Genomic DNA, 17,758 nt, shown 5'->3' on the forward strand with positions numbered 1-17,758 from the left:
AGATGAGATTTTTTTGGTAGAACAAAATTGTTTTATAGACGGTTTTCGCGTTCTTGCAGCTATTGCAATACTACTTGTGAATGGCCCTAAGGCCACATCTATTGGTGTATACAGCCAGCAATTGGTTAATATTACAGTTATCACATGTTGGTGTCAGGCTTACCGATGTTTCTAATTAAGTACACCGGTTATATTGTTTCTTTTGGCAGTTAGCCACACCCCAAACAATTTCATAAATTCAATATTTTACTATTCATATCCATATTTTGTATTTGAATTATGATAACCTTTATTTGCTTTTAGCCCATACACTGTGTCTTCAAATTATTGCTACATCTATTTTTCTTCACATTTGTAGTGGTTAAGGTAATATTATTCGTTATATTAACATCATTTGTTTCTTGGTTTTCACATGTGAGCAGGTCTTGGTGCTTCTGGGATGAAGGTGGTCTATTCTGTGCTTGAGAGGGGTGGAGGCAGTTAATTCCTGTGGCTATTGCCATATCAGACGTACCATGTGCTGCATGTTGAGGGGATTTCGGCTTTCAGATTTTTTGTTTTTACTTGTAGTTAAGTTGTTCTATATTGGCCGTCTCATTTTGGTGAATTTTTTTCCCCTTTGTGTGTAAATTCGTTTTGGCCAAAGCCACTTATATTGTAACTCGTTTCCCTTGTGTCTCATTCAGTTTCCATATTCTGTTTTGTTGTATCGTTTCTTGAGTATAGGTTATTATTGGTGTTGTTTGGACCTCTTTGTATAGCCTAGTTTTTAATTTCTTGGTTTCTGTTGTCTGATTAATTTTTTGGGTAAATAAAAAGACCCTTTTTCAACCAAACTCGCTGTTCTCCCTCATTGGCTCTTTGACCTGTTTGGTCCCTGACACGTACCTAAACCCTAGCGATGTGCTTTGGATTATTACCTTGCACTTCATCCTCATCTGCACCTTCGCGCTGCTTCTCTTGTGTTGTGTCGCTGACTATTGTTTTAGCTGGTATTCACTCTCTGTTTTGTTACTGTCGTATTGCTGTGATTGTGCTTCTAATTTACTCTTGATGCTAAACTCTTTCGTCTCGCACCACTGAGTGATTTTGCATTGGCTAAGCCGACAGACAATCTTGATACTCTGATACCTTGACTTTTCATGTACTTATGCTACCTATTTCTATGTTTCTATGTCACTTGTACCACTTGTTTTACATTTCCTTCCTAGACTACTACCCACTACTAGATAGTAGTGGGTAGTAGTCTTGTTTTAAAGGAATAGTAGGGTAGTAGTATTACACTGCTTTCTTTCCAAGAGTTAGATAAGATGATCAATACCATTTTCGTATCTGTGTTGTACGAAGCTGAAGTACAGCCAGGAGGCAATTAGCTTAGCATAGAGAATCCAAGCAGGGAGGAGTATAGCTAGCATGGAGACATGTTAATGAGTGAGCTTTATCCAGGTTCTCAATATTTGAAGGACATATTGACAAATCTCTCAACAAATAAGTGTGCTTCCCAAAAGTATTTCTTTTAAGTCTTGAATTCACACTGACAATATGGGATCAGTATTTCAATGAACTGGACTGCAAATTCAACACATTTCCATGAATTATTGCTGTGTCATAAAAAAAATTAAATACTTTTTATAGACTGTCAAAAATATTTCATAATCATATGCACACTGATATCTCTATTCATTCATTCATACACATACAGTATAACTTACTCACACATTCACTGTAAAATCCAGTATATTGCATTTGATTCATATGCCAAATTGTCCCTCCGGGCCTTCTCTCCACTTCAACTGTATTTGCATGTCTAAAGCAGCAGAGTCATTAAGAGGCAACCAACCACAGCGACACAGTCTCAGTGCTCAGTGCCTCCCTGGAGCTGCTGAAGCATCGTCAGCCTTTGGAGAAAGCGAATCAGAGAGTCTCTACAGGTCCCCTATGGGAGGAGAAGAGAGCTCTTATTCTAACTCGGTGGAAAATGCCAGCACCCACAGGGGCACCGTTACACACAGCTGGGATAATAAGTATCACAGGGAGACCCAAGATCCACCAGCAAACAGAGACCAGAGCATGGATTTCTTCCCTATTCACCGTTGCCACCAAGCTGACTCATCCCCAAAAGCCAGTGAATCTCTTTCCCCTTGCTTTAGAAGGGCTATTTGAATGCCTGAATCAGTGTGCCATGTAATACAGGATGTGGTTTATAGGACCACTGGGGAAAGTGGATGGGGTGAAACAGTGTGGCTATGAGATGCACTCTCTGGAAGGCAGGCTTGAAATGAAACATTTAGGCATATAATCCACATAGCACCCTGTCTATAATAAGCTTCCAGTTAGAATTTATTACTCTGTTTTGTACTTTCCACTTTTCCTTTGGTTTCCCTTTACAGAGCTCTAAGGTTGTTAAAATCATCATATTTCTCACTGTCTGACAGTATCATACTGTTTATAATGTATCCATATAAGTACATGAAAATATTGTGTATTATTTTATACATATTTTCAACCTGCCATATTTGGCATCTCTAGAAACTTTGGAATCAAACAATCAAATCATCTCAAGGCACTCTTTACATTCTCTGACTACCATAAGAAATGAATTATGCAGCCTCAGTATATTTGATACCATATACATTATAGGCTATGTGTAGAATAATGTAGGAAGTGTCTATAAAAATCAAGATGATTTAATTGCTAATACGTTCATCAGAATAAGATGACCAAATTACTTTTGTGACTCAGAGCAGAATGAGACATTTTTAAGTAGTGTGTGGATCAGCCAGTGAGACATGAATTCCCATTGTTAGACAGTCAAATGCAGCAGGGGATTGCAGGAGCTCAAGCCAAGGATTAAATTTGTCACAGTAAAATTGTACTACTAGTGTTAATTTAAAGGCACGAGCAGAATACTTAGCAAGTGAGAGGCATAACTGCGTTGTTAAACGTGAATTTCCCTGCTGGAGACATTAGCACAGAGCCCTCGCTTTATTAAGCGTAACCCATTTCCATGGAAGAGGTAAAATGTATGCCTCACTAACACAAAAGTCTTGATTCGCCCAAGGCCAACCTCCTCTCCGACTATTTGTTTCTACTCTTTCTCCTCTCTCGCATGCTTCAGCTCACTCTGCTTTCTTCCACTCTGGCATTCAGTTTAATAAGTTAGCATGAATAGCTGAGTATAATGCCTGAGACCTGCTAGCAGGTTATAAATGTAGCCTTAATGGCTCAACCATTATAACATTTGGTATAGACTCTGCCATGGTGAATGTGGCACTGCAAGAAAATGGACGCAGTAGAGGGCAGGAGGCTGGGGGATGAAGAGTTCCCTTTCCATTAGCTGATTGGAACCAAGTCCTGCGGGCCAGGGATTGTTTGCCTCACATCAAACACAACATAGATGTAAACACCTCTGTTAGTGGGTTCAGGAAAATGTCATATGAAAGCATTGTCCCATCAACAAGACTATTACACCATCCAGCAATAAGACCAAGGAAGTCTGCTAATAGAGGCGGTTGCTCTAGTACATTTCTCAATACTGGTGTTGTTTTGTCTCATCCACACCATGTTTTCCGTGAGCCGGAGTGAAGGCCTAATGGACCATGGCGTGCTGGAGTAGACAACACATCTCACATTAGGACCCTAGTGCAATGTAAGATTTAATAAATGATATATATATGCTTGTTCTGGCTCCATTGCAGAGAGTGGTGTGAGAAGTGGTAGGAAGATAAGAGGCTTTACGAACCATAAGTGTTCCTTGTCTTTGTAACCAGGTCAACGACAAAGATGTTTCCGCACAGAGGGTTTGGGAAGACATGTGGGTATGGAGGTTGTGGTGCATAGTTAAGAGCACAGTGTGATGCAGGCTTTTATCCAGGACCATCATGCATGTCTTGGACAGAGTCTGAGAGAAAGACATGTACTGGGAGAAAGACAGGCCTTAAAAAAAACTAAAAATTAACAGTTTCCTAATCTGCTGAGGAGGCATGATCTGAAGAAGAAACAAAGTCAGAAAGAGAAAACAAGTCTTGTTGGAGTGATGTGGGAAATGCAACCCACACATGCATCTTGATGAAGTCAAATGCAGATTTTAACTGAGAGAAGAGCTGTAAATATTAAAGGCGATTAAGGGAAATGCAAACATCATATGAAAATGTAATAGAAATATGCCATCCTCGACGTTATCAGTGTAACCTCCATTTGCCCTCATGTGTTTGCCTGCTAAATGTTTCAGCTGACACCGTAATTATGCACTTTGCGTGTGTTACCAGGAGTTTGACAAACCCCCGCTTGCCACAGGTTTTGTTGTGATTGCAGCTTTACCGGCATCTGCATTTCAAACACCTGCCACCTTTTAGTGATAACTAACCCCCACATGATCCCTGTCAATGGCACTGGCTGCACTGTCTCACAGCCTGAGACAGTGACTTAACACGGCACTCAGATACTATATTATTTAGTCTAATGATAGAGCTCATACACATATTATGATTCAGTTTTTTGAGCCCCTTAGATTCTCTAGGATTAGGGAAATAATTAGAGGATTGTAGCTGACAGGAGCTGGCTAACACATTGCTCTTTAGATAGAGTGTTAGCTACGGAGGTCAAATGTCATCAAGCCTGATTTTGATGCTAAATTTACTTGACGAATGTTACCGGAGAGCAGGCTTGCTGTTTGCGACCTAGAATCATATTCAGAGGAGAAGAAGCCCCGAATATGCCCATGCATTAATGAGCATGTACACTTGATATATTTAGGACATCTTGATGTTGAACTACAGCCCTTTTTACACAATCCACATCTCAGCTGCCTTAGACATTTAAAGTGTCTCTCTAATTTGTCTGCTTCTCTTTATGTCCATCCATGTCTGTGATTAGTGAAGATTTAATAAAGAAAATCAGTGTGGCGTGGTACATCAGTTCACCTCATCAGTGGATGCATTTTTTTTTTTACATTATATGCATATATATATAAGATGATGTTTATGTCCATACCAAACCTGCACTAAAAGGATGTTCTGAATTTTGAACTGTGTAGGCTACATATGACTCTGTAATTGGATGTCCATATAGATCTTTTTAAAACTAGTTTTCTGTCAGGTAGAAAATGTTGCAGCAATTAGCCAGAATTCATGCCTTGACCCAACATGGGAATGCATTTTGTTAATAAGGCTGTTTCAGTCCGATTTGACCTTCCATGATGGGTCAAGTATGCAGCACATGTAATCATTTGTAATACTTTCTAGAGGTGAGTTTTCAACTCAGTTACCCTGGGGACTGACAGGTGTTTCAAGCAAAGAGCTCCCGTAGAATAAGGTTTTAATCATTACTCAGACCGTGAACACATGGTTATATTTGATCAGGACCGGCCATAAGGTTGGCGTTGAAAAGATGTGCATGGTTCCTGTGGGGATAACTAATTAAGTGATAGTCTCTCATTATGTCTGTTCTCCTGCTGAATATAGTCGGGCAGTGGCCCCTACGGGCTACCATCTGTAAAACAAAGCTGATGCTGCTCTGCAAAGCCATACTGTATTTTGCTGTTGTTGTAAGGGCTGAGAAGTCAGACTCCCTTTTTTTTTGCGCTGCGCCACAGAATATAAATGAGTTTCCGTAAACTGCGCTGCAAATAATGAGTGACTCAGGGAGACATGCTGCAGGTCATGTGTGAAGACACCCATGCGCACGTACGCAGACACACGTGCCCAGGCGCATAATGACACAAACATACACACCAGTTTACAGACACAACAAGAAGGCACTCACGCACAGTTGACACGTCTAACCTACCTCCTCAATTTCACCCGCTACTGTTCTGGGAAACCCTCTCTCTGGCCACTCACCAATTATTTCGTCGTTTGAGTTGATTTTTTTAGCCCTTTAACTTTTGCCGGAGCAGTTGAGGAAATGCAGTCGGAGTTTTCCTCGGATCGTGGGATGTGAGCGTCGTTGTGTCTGCGGGTGACAGAGAGGGGGAAGGGGGGCGCTCTGCTCTGCTCAGTGCAGGGCGCAGGAGACAGTCGCTCTCCAAGGTGCTGAAAGTCGGAGCGCTCTCCCTCCTCCTCAGTCTCGCCTGCTGACGATGAATGCGACCTCTGCCGAAAACCGAAAATCAAACAATGATTGGCTTCAATCCCGTTTGGTTTGATTTTTTATACTCTAACTTATGCCCTTCTGGATTTTTATTTTTCATGCAACCGCTGGATGTATACACACACATATGCGCAACAAGACTGACTGCTGCTTTCTAATGTTCACCTGCTTCATTGGGAAATATTGAATTGACTCCGGATTCTCAGGGAACGCTATAGAGGATTTTTTTTTCTAGCTGTTTTTCTCGGTATCTCTCTCTCTCTCCCTCCGTACCGCATGCCTTCGGACGTGAACTGTGATATTGTCTCAAAAAGGTGAGTCCCGACGAGGATGATCATGAAGCAGACCTACTTTTATGAGGATATAATTTTCTTTCCACTGGAAAGGGGGAACCATACCTCCAAAAGGCTTGTGTTTAATTGCTTTTAAACCCATCATCACGACCGAGAGGGAGGATTATAGTGTCTTGTGGAGTCTGGTGAATTTACCCAGTGGATAAAGTGAAGTTTCCAATAGACTAGGCGGCTATCTTTAATCTGCTCTAGCCCTCTATGTGTTGGGCTCTCTGGCTTCACACTAAGTGGATATCAAGCAATTTCAACGCGGTGAGTTTGCCCTGACGTTTAATATGCATCCCTGTTGTCACTGGCATTTCAATTGATCCGTCAAGACGCGAATCACTTACAAACCAAACGATTCCAAGCGGAGGGGAAATATTTGTTTTTAGCTATTTGTTTCTTAACTGTCTGGTTTCTGTGGTCTTCTCCCTCCGAAGGAGAGGTGCATTTTGGGTTAAATCGTTGCGCATTTATGATTCGGGACATTTGCATGTTACATGGCTGATTTAGTAAGAACAGGTTACTGTAAGTCCAATGTTGTGTTGGAGCAGCAATTTGTATAATTATTGGCTTCAAGGGATTTTGAAACAGACTAATAGCTACCTGTTGTGTCTGGTCGCTCTGATGGAGTTTGAAATTGTGCAAATATAGCTCATAGGTTGGGTTTTCGTGAATGTGGAGAAGAATACTGCGAGGAGCCCACTCCACCCACTTCAGATAATGGATGTTTTAACCTTTTCCTCTGTTACTGGACGTTCAGCTGTCGTTGAGATTTTTGCAGGAAGAGAATCAGGAGAATCAACCCCCCCCCCCCCGCGCCGCCCCCCCCCAACACACACACACACAAGCGCAGAGTAAAATGCAGTTATCCCTCCTCAGGGAGGGATAACTGCATTAGCCTGTTGAGTAAGCTGCATTGGGGTGTCCCATTTGTCTCTGGAGATAGAACGCTAAAGAAACTCGCATCATCCTTATAACGACAACTGGTTGCAGCATTAGGACAAAATTACAGGCCCAAGGAAAGAAAGAAAAAAAGAAAAGTATTTGTTTACTGGTTTATGATGATGTGCAAAACAGCAGCAGTGAATCATCACCCATCAAATCATCTCTTATTTTTTCCACTGCAGCCAATTTCCTCAAGTGATGATGATGATGATGATAATGAAGCACAGGACGGATCCGGAGAGGATACCAGGAGCCTAGGGATGACATCCACACAATCTTGTTGAATGTGGATATCGATGGTACGGCGAAGGATGGGCCCTCTGCTCTCGGCCGCCTTCATCCTCCTGCTGGCCCTGAGCGCCGTGTCTCCGGCCTCGGTGGGTAACCCCGAGGATTACGCGGCGGACGAGGCGGAGCGGACCGCCAGCGAAAACATCGTCTTCGATGACTATCGGGGGAAAGGATGCGTGGATGACAGTGGCTTCGTCTACAAACTCGGGGAGCGCTTCTATCCGGGACACTCGAACTGTCCGTGCGTGTGCACGGAGGACGGGCCTGTGTGTGACCAGCCCGAGTGCCCCAAACTGCACCCCAAGTGCACCAAAGTGGAGCACAATGGGTGCTGCCCCGAGTGCAAGGAGGTTAAAAACTTTTGCGAGTACCGGGGGAAAACGTATAAAATACTGGAAGAATTCAAGGTAAGCTCTGTGTTCTAAGATCCAACTACAACATTTGTACATTGAAGCAATGCTTTCTTGTGTGTCAACTTACAGTACAAAAACCAAAGTCATTGCACCTAATGAAAGGTGCCTTCAACATTTCCAACATGCGCTACCTCACTCAATAGGAGGAGCATTTTTTAAAGATAGTGTGACCAGTCTAATTGCTGGCATTTTAGTTGTTGTTGGTTCCAATATAATGACAAAATAGTTTATACACTGTAAGATCACATTTAAACTGATGCTCATGAGTTGGTTCCATCTTGCCAGGTTGATTCAGTCAGTCACAGTCGGGATGTCTGGATGCCACTGTAGCAACCATCTTACATGGCAGTCTGGGCTATTCAGTCGTTTTCAGTTTCATATACAAAAATATAAACACCTCAAACTATATTTGCATGTCCATGGCAAGTGATCAATGTCACTCAGTTCAAACATGAAACAATATCTTATGTCATGATGGTGTCATTTTGGCAGTGGCCACTATCTCATGGGAACAGAGGCCAGTCTTAAGAAAAATTAAGCACAGTAGATCAAACATTTGTTTTTTTGGTCTTGCAAGTCGACTGCGATGATACTTGTTTAAAAATGAGCTCGACATACAGCTCAACAGCAACATTGGCCCCTGGTGATGGGTTGTTAGGGTTTGGGTTAGTGAGGCTAACATGTCGGTTCTTGGCATACTGTAAAAGTATCATAAACATGTGTTTATTGGCCAAAGGCACAAAGATGGCAAGTGATGTCACCCCCCCCCCATCAACTGAACATTCACCCAGCATTTACTAAACTGACAGATGCTGTAACAGTATTTTAATGCTTTGAGTGGACACTGAGTCATTGCTGGCAGATTCAGTTTCCCCATGTCCTGCAAAGGAAAGTAAAACACTTTTTACCCATCAAACCAGTGTTTCGGCGGTTGTTATAGAGCATGACAGTATTGCCTGATTTGAAATGACACTATGAGCATGACAACTACAGTCTGTATTTAAACTGTTGCTGCCCATGAGGAAACCTCCTCATTCAAATTCCTCACAAGAGGACTGGGGCTGTAAGTGATTGAAATATAATATGACACAATGCAGCCTAAACAACGCTATAGCTCTATGGTTAATCATATTCAAATATATCAGTGACCAGTTAAGATCATATGTCAGCCAAATGCTTTAGATCTCCAACAGAATACGTCATGGTGTTTTGGAGAGTATAAAGAGTATTCAGGACTGAAGTTAGGTTGGGGGCTCTTGCTTGCTTTTCCTATCTATTTGACACCTCCATTTATCCTTTTCTGGATTTAACAATTACATGTTATGACAAAATGTTAGAGGTAGAAACTACACCTGCATCCAGTGAGCCCAACATGATCACCAATTTCCTCTTGAGTTTTTACATTTTTATTAAAATTGTATGGTCTGTGTTTTTGCCTCATATTTATTCAGAAACTGATTTCTGTAGATAGACACCAAGTTTTTTCCCAGTTTAAAACACTGGACGCACTAACCAACAACAGCTCTGTGAGTAATGCGTTTTCACAATCAGGTTTTGAAATGATTTATGTTGATATGGCAGTGAATAGGAGCACTTCTCAATCATGTGCAGCCAACTTAAAATGATAGACACTCGAATTGCCAGTGGCAGATTAGCAACATGTTCTGCAGTAAACCACCCTAGGGAAACCAGATATGTGTAACCCCTAAAAAGAAACAATTTAAATAGATAGCCTATGTAATGCTACATCAATTCAGGAAACCTCCAATTTATAAACACCTACAACCATTTTAGAGCTTTGGTCAAACAGTTTGTATCAGAAATTTACAGAACGTTAACCTGAAAACAGACAAAATTAGTCAGCAATTACTTAACTATCTATGCTCTAAACCTTCTTTTGAGCTATTAAAGCATGGAAAGTCACATTTCCTGTTTCCAGCCTGAAGATACTTAAAGCTAAAAATATTGCAACTATTTACAATGGACACTGTTACAATATACTGTATGTGAGTAGCATTGTTTTATGGTATGGTTCTTTGAGCTAAAACCGTTTAGTTAAAACAGTATATTTATTATTTTCATTTTTGTTCACTTGGAGGCACTTGAGATGAACTGGATAAGAACATTGACAGTTAACCAAAACATTAAAGTTGTGGCCTGTAAAAACCAAAATAATTAGCTGAAAGATGCTAAAATGTTCCGTAGAGCTGAGGGGAACTGCAGAGTCTGCGACAGTTCTCTGTTGTTGTGTGATTTCAGTCAACCCTTTTCACACTGCACATAGTTATTTGACCTATTCAAAAATATTCACAGAATATTGATTTGTGCTGCTTTAAAGTTAGGGAAATGCAGGGGCGGATCTAGAGAACTGTTTATAGGGTGACAAGAGGGTGGCATGGAGACTTCAAGGCAAATATATGCTGATTTAATCACAAATAATCATATATCAATATTTACCTGGAAATGCCCCCAAATAAAGATATTTTAAAGGAACAGTGTGGAGGATTTTGGGGCGTCTAGCAGAGAAGTTGCAGCCTGCAACCAACTAAACACCACTAGCGTATGTATTTGATGACCTGGGAAAGAGAATGGGCTGTGTGTAGGAGAAACTACGGTGGCCACGAAACACACAAAACAAGCAACAGGCCCTATCTACAGCCAGTGTTTGGTTTGTCCGTTCTGTGCCACTGTAGAAACATGGCAGTTCAACCTGGCAGACTCAACAGAAGACGGCCCACAGCGTCTATAGATACAAGCAACTCATTATGAGGTAACGAAAACAACATTTCCAATATCCAGGTGATTATACACCAGTGAAAACAAACTTATATTATGTTCCATCTCTGCCAATAGATTCTCCTGAATGTTACACACTGGACCTTTAACTCAAAAGCATTGTCTACTTCTCTTTCGCCATGCACGGTCTCAGTAGAATGTTTTGATATTTGTACTGTGTTTGTTTCAGTTTGTCTTCATAATGACATTAAGGCAAAGCAAAGAAACCTCTGCTGGCAGATGTTGGGACCATGTTGCACCTGTGAATATTAGCATGTCATGTCACTGAATCAAATTGAAGCAGGCAGGGAGCTGCACAGTGAGTTAAGCCAAATAAAATGTAAACAAGCATCATTATTAACCATTCAGCTCATCATTTATCTTTGGAATTGCAATTTTCAAAAATCAGGCAAAGCCGAAGTAACCAGACGGAAACGTAAAACCTTTCTTAGGTTCTTTTCATCTGCACTGGCATATTTCTCACATTCTGCTAGATGAGCTGCAAGTCATAGCATTGGGGTTTTCCACTGTTAAGAATGATTTTTATGCCTCCAGTAGGGGGCCATTATGCTAGTGCTGAAAAAATTAGCTGATTAACTGATGAGTCAGTTCACATAAAAATTTATCAACAGCTATTTAGATATGCAATTAATCATTTATTTAGGGCATTCATCAAATAAAAATGTCAATTATTGCTGGTTCCAACAAGATGAATTTATGCTTTTCTGTGTTTTACATTATTGTCTTTGGGATTTAAAGTGTTAATTGGACAAAACAAGCAATTCGAAGATGTAAGCCGAATTAAAAAAAAAAAATTATTTTACAATTTTATATTAAATGATTATTTGATTTATCAAAAATTATAAAAATCAAGAAAATGATAATAAAAATATAAAATCTTACACATTATGCATAGTGACTGTTGCTGTTAATAAAGGTGCGTGAGATCAGCTCATTTAAAAAATATGTAGTTCATCTATACTGATCGGTGTGTTTGCACATCAGACAGCGTCAAGCTCAGTCCTGCATTGGGATGCAAGCCCACAGATTATGTAGGCCATTGTGAGTGTATAAGCTTTGCAGTTTGATGTGAGATCAAGTCCATCAATAGTGCAGCTCACCCTCCTGCTAACCTTGACTGGAGAGCGAGAGAGAGAGGGAAGGACATTTCTTGGTGCTTGAGGGAGGAAAAAACGAATTCATTTGTTCTTATTGATTATCTCAGTGAAAATGACATAACAGAAATAAGGAGAATGGTGCAAGATAATCCCCTCTCTTGTCTAATACCACACAAGTAACTCTAATGTCTTAGTCGACATCCTGTATGAAGGTTTCGTCTCTTCAGTGAGGACATGAAAGCTTTTGAGACCCTGCTGAGTTCAAGAAAATCAAAGGTCGTCAGTATCTGGTATACAGACCCCTGTTTAGAGATACAGACAGGTTAACCTTTGGTGTGGGCCTCATTGGCATTTCCTTTGTGGCGATTGTGCTACATTGTGCAGACGTTTGCATTTATATTCGGTTAAAGATGATGGAGAAAAATGCAGGGATACAGCACCTCCTGATTACGGAGAGATGTGGTCATTTTAGAGCTTATGGGTTGCTCCGATGTCTAAGATCTGTCTAGATATACATAGTTTAGCATCAGCCAACACCTGAATAATTTTGCAGTTTCATTATGCTGAAAATCCCATCATGCAATAGGTCAGTCATTGTCATGCAAATGAATCTAATGCTGGTATAACTCATGCATCAGCAACCTGACAAATAAGTCTAAAGTACACTTCCCAGTACCAACACGTCCATTTAAATATTTACTTAGAGCAACATAGGATTTAATACAATGTAGAGTTTGCAGGTGTAGATTTACTACCAGTGGGTGTATTTTCTACTCTTTTGTTTTCTTGCCCTGTGAGAGAGTCATGCCACTCAACCTTAGTAGGTGTTTCACCTACAGGGTTCCCCATCAGATGAGGAAGGGACCAGTCCGCCCAGCATGGCTGCCGGCGTGCCTCTGGCTTCAGCACAGCTGCAATCAAGAACCAGGAGATATAGGGTGAGTTCAGATCCCAGATCGTCAGGCTAGGGCTGGGATGTGAACTCAAATGTGAACAATCCCGTCCGTGCTTCCTGCGATCCCCCTAGGGAAGGGATGCAGAGTTGAAAAAGGGGGAGGGCTCCAACATTTTCAGTGACAAGGATACACACAGTAGATTTCAACCATCACATCTTGAATAATTTCTCATTTAGATTAAGGTAATGTTAATTGGATAATTTGCAAGTAATATAGCTGCTAAAACATGTAGCCTTAATACTTATTTTCTACTCTTCTTTTCAATCCCCATGAGTCACTAATCTCTCCAGTGCAGTGCAGTTAAGGCCTATGACCGAGTAAGGCTTAAATGTAAAGGCAATTTCAGTTTAAGAGAAAAACATATTGCTTTTTACCACCTCTCCTATAATAGATACAAACGATAGAAAATGTTATGTAATTTTTTTGTTTTTTTTAATTGTTCTCGCAATAAGACAACAAGTAACAAGACTTCCCCGAACGTGATGTATTGCAATTATAGAAATGTAGGCCTACTGTGAAATCACATGTACAGACAATCACAACAATGAATTTAAAACAGCATGAACACACACGGGGCTGCCTACACATCACACACAACAGTAATTAGTGACTCTGCTTTTCAGCACCGACACCTAAGAGAAAAACAGCCATAAAAGCTGTAAAAATGATTGCTCAAATTGATTTTCCTATCCAATTTGCCAGAGGCAACAAGGGTCCTAATTAGGAGAAATTATTAAGCACAAACAATTAGGCCACAACGAATTTTCAAGTTTTTTCTGGTCTGAACTTCCTTGCACTTAAAGTACCCTTGTAAAAGTATCAAGGGTGTTCTTAACATTCAACTCCCCTCATCTTCTTACCTCATCTTCTTAACTCCTCTCTCTCTCTCTCTCTGTATTCCCTGACCACCGGTAAAATATTGTTTTGACTTGGACAACAGCAGCATGCAGTTTGACTGTGAGCCCATTCCCGTCACTCCTATTAACCGCATGGATAAGATTCCTGTGACCCTGTTGTGCAGCCTCAAAGTATTTTACATTACCATTTGCCCTGCTGAAGGTTATTTGACTATTCATTGCTTCCCTGCCCCTTCTCCATTTGTCTCAGAGTGGGAATGAAAAGCCTGACAGCCGATTCACTCAAATACCAAGCCAATAAGACGGTGACAACAGGAGACTTTTTCTTCACCAAAACATGTGGTAACACGTTTAAATTTGGTGCTGGTGCTCCATTTTCTTTTGTGCGTCTGGGCTAAGGCATGACTGATCCTCTTTACGGTAGACCTCACACAAAAGGACAGAGCACCAGGCACCGCTGAATACATTAAAGAAATGTCCAATGTGAATGAATCTGCACTTGCAGGCTTCCACCTGAGCTGCTTTACAGGTCAATCTGCCAGATTAACTAACAGAGAAATGCCACTTCTGCTTTAAAATGATTTATTTTTAAAGGCCAGTTGTGATAGTGAATAAACACTACTGTCTGTCATAGCCAGTTTGTACTTTACAGTTTTTTGCAATTGGTAATACAAACAACAACAGTTAATGGGGGACTTTGCCGACAAGCAAGCTTTGTATCATTACAGTGTGGATAGTATGCAAATGAACATTGTTTAACTTACCTCCATGTTGCCTGGACCCAGAGCTCCCCACTCTAGGGATGTTGTTTGAACTACATATTGAACTTCTGCATGTTTTGTATGCCTGCCTCCACAGACAGTCAAATCAAGAGAGGCAAACGTCCGCCAGATGAAGCGTTTTACTGGCCAATTAGCGGGGAGCTCTGGGTGCAGGCAACATGGAGGAGAGTTAAACATTGTTCAATTGCCTATACACCCACATTGTAATGAACACAAAGCTAGGTTTCCCTTTAATGTAACATCCAAAACGCTCTAAAGCAACTAAAACACACACTTCCCAGGATCAATATACCAGAACACTGACAACAGTGTCCCAACAGTAACGTCTTTTATTTATAAAACCTGTCCTTTCTTGTAATACACCTGGGAGGTTTTTGCATGTCCGATCCATCCCTGGTAATATTCTAAAGAGATATGTCCAGACATCCATAAAAAAAAACAGTAAAACACCCTAACTCAATAACCCAGCCATCTTGACAGTTTGATAATAAAAATGAATGTGATCCATAAACAACAAAGCTAAGTCTTAGTTTTCCTGTTTCTGGCTCACATTCATTTTCAAAAATATTGATTGAATCGCCTCAAACCAAATAACTAATATATGTTCATTCTTATGTTGAGTTCCATTCCAATTTATTCCAACAGTTCACCAGCAGCCCCTATTTGAGACAATGCAAAGACAAACAAATGAAAGGATTAAATCACATAGCTAATGTGTACTTGAAGGACTATATGATGTCTAATTGTGTCCTTCTCTATCCTCTTAAAGGTCCTGTTTGTAGGATTTAGTGGCATCTATAGGGAAAAGGGAAAATGTATCTGTGCCATATGCAGACTCTAGTGAAACGTTCTGTTCCCTTTTGATATGTTTTAAAGGAATTTCCTTGCTGTATGTTTGGCAGCTGATCAAATATTAATCAAAACTGGTGTTAGCTGGATCCTTACCATCCACTTAACTAATTGCCCCACTCCTACAAAGAATTCATGTTTGTGCCAGGCTTTTGGCCATAATTAGATACTTCAAACTAACCATAACCATTGACCATCCACTGCCAAGTAAAGTTCAGTTAAGGAAATGAAGGTTATGTTGCTTTTATTCCTGGAAAAAATCAGTAATTAGATGGATGTTTTTGTGTTGATCCTGTTGCTTTTCTTATAAAGATCATTAGACCTGAACTGTGCTGAGATATCCTATTAGTTGCACATAGTTTCACATTTACATAGACACTAGTATCCTGGTTTCAAGTCTCATCCAGGTATTGATTATAATCAGGATATTAAATTTGCATGTATACCATAAGAAACCTGGGTAATATCCTTACGTATGTTATTTCAACAATATCCAGGTTTATGATTGTCTGTGTCAATGCAAGTCTGTCTGACTCCTCCACATCTAGGTACACTCTTTTCTGTACCAACTGAGCTCTTTCAGCATTTAAGAATGAGCCCATTTTTCTTCTGGCTGACTGGACTGCTGCATTCTGCTTTTAGTTTCTCCATTTTATCAGCAGTAATAAAATATGAGAGCATCAACACGTTAGGGGTTTCAGACCTGCACTTTTTCTTTAGAAAATGCTTCAAACACATTTGTCCAGACGGGACCATCAAATGGGCAGGGATGTTACATACCATGTAGATTCTAGAGCGTGTCTTCTTTTTGTATTCTTTATATTTGATGAAAATAAAGGAACGTAGGTTCAGCATGTCAATGAAAGGCCTCTAGGTGTAAAGCAGAAAGCCCTCCACAATAAGGATGCAATTTTTTTCCTCAATATGGAAAAAATATCTTAGAATCTACGGTGTTATTAACACTACGCAGCTTCTGAAACTTTACTAGGTTCTCCAACCAGATCATGTAGATCATCATCTTATCATGTCCATGTTGTGACTGTGACCTTTCTAAAAAATGGAATGAGAGCTTATCCAGGTTTCTGAATCCAAGATATGATTTACAAGCAATAACACATAACCAATATTCTACAAAATCATAACAGGGATATTAGTGTGCATGTAAACACACTAACTGAGTTTGGACCTCCATTTAAAGTCCGTAATAAATACACAGTGTGAATGTCATTATTGCAAACTACCATTTCATTTCCCTGATGAGACATATTTATTATTACAGAACATAATCTTTACTGAATCTGGGTTTCTGCTGCTGGCAGTGTCAATTTAAAGGTGTAATTGTTGTTAAATGTTCCTCAAGGTTAAGAAACATGCAGAATCATAAACCTGAACTGCAGCCATGAATCGAGACACAACCCTTTATGCCCCACAGCTCACCCTGTAACCCACCTTGCCTGCCCCCGCAGATTAAATCTGTCATGTTGACAAAATGTAGTCCCTTTTAAATATGCATGAGGCAACAACATCTTGCTGTTTAATTGCTAAATTTCTGTATGAGCGCTCATACTGACAGGGGGGCGGATAACTGGAGGGATATTTAACTCTGCGAAAGAGTAATATTTTTGTTGTGGTTTATTAACACGAGTGGACTGGTGTCATCTACTTGCGTGGGTAAGATATGAGAAGAATTTCTGGTAATACAACGAGTACAGCCCGCAATGAACATCTTAATTACTCCCAAATAATGGTGTAATTGTTTATACTAACTGTGTATCAGTACATACCAACACATACATGTAGGTACAAGGGAAGTAGGGCTGCACAACATGGTAAAAACATTGTATTGCGATTATTAACAGGTATTGCAGTTGTGATTCACGATATTGTGGGAAGGATAATTTTTGCATCACAAATTGAATTTTCCCAAAAAAACTATTAAAATCATGATGATGGGAAATTTTTGGGGCTTTTACCATGTTAATACCGTGTTATACCTGTATCATGATAATATTTAGATTATGTGTTGTGCAGTTGAGTTATATGAGCATGACCATCCTTGAGCCACACAAGTCACAAAGAAAAGTCTTCCAAGGAGTTGTTCTTCAGGAACATTATAGAGATGTTTGGTATAGCTGTTGCCTGTGGTTTTTGAATTGCATCTGCTTGGTGTTGGATGTACAGAAGCCCTAAAGGTTATATTCTTAGCATTATGGTAAATGCGGAGAAACAGCGTATTCACTTCTGGTTTTCAAAATAAAGGTATTAAGAACAGTAAGCTATAATTCGAACCTACATTTAAAATAAAATATGTTACATTAAAGTGTTTCATGCGCCCATGATGAAT

At 40.2% G+C, this 17,758-nt stretch overlaps 1 protein-coding gene across 1 annotated transcript in view; it reads left to right on the plus strand.

Moving 5' to 3' along the window:
* The first annotated feature begins 7,564 nt into the window (after window positions 1–7,564).
* Window positions 7,565–17,758, plus strand: part of vwc2l (von Willebrand factor C domain containing 2 like) — a 17,852-nt gene continuing 7,658 nt past the window's right edge. Inside the window, exon 1 of the mRNA XM_035676833.1 lies at window positions 7,565–8,071. Coding sequence (XP_035532726.1) covers window positions 7,658–8,071 — 414 coding nt within the window. The 5' untranslated portion in view covers window positions 7,565–7,657. The remainder of the gene's footprint in view (window positions 8,072–17,758) is intronic.

Source organism: Morone saxatilis, unplaced genomic scaffold, assembly GCF_004916995.1.
Source record: "Morone saxatilis isolate NCDOM2014 unplaced genomic scaffold, NCSU_SB_2.0 Contig5, whole genome shotgun sequence".
Lineage (NCBI taxonomy): Eukaryota > Metazoa > Chordata > Actinopteri > Moronidae > Morone > Morone saxatilis.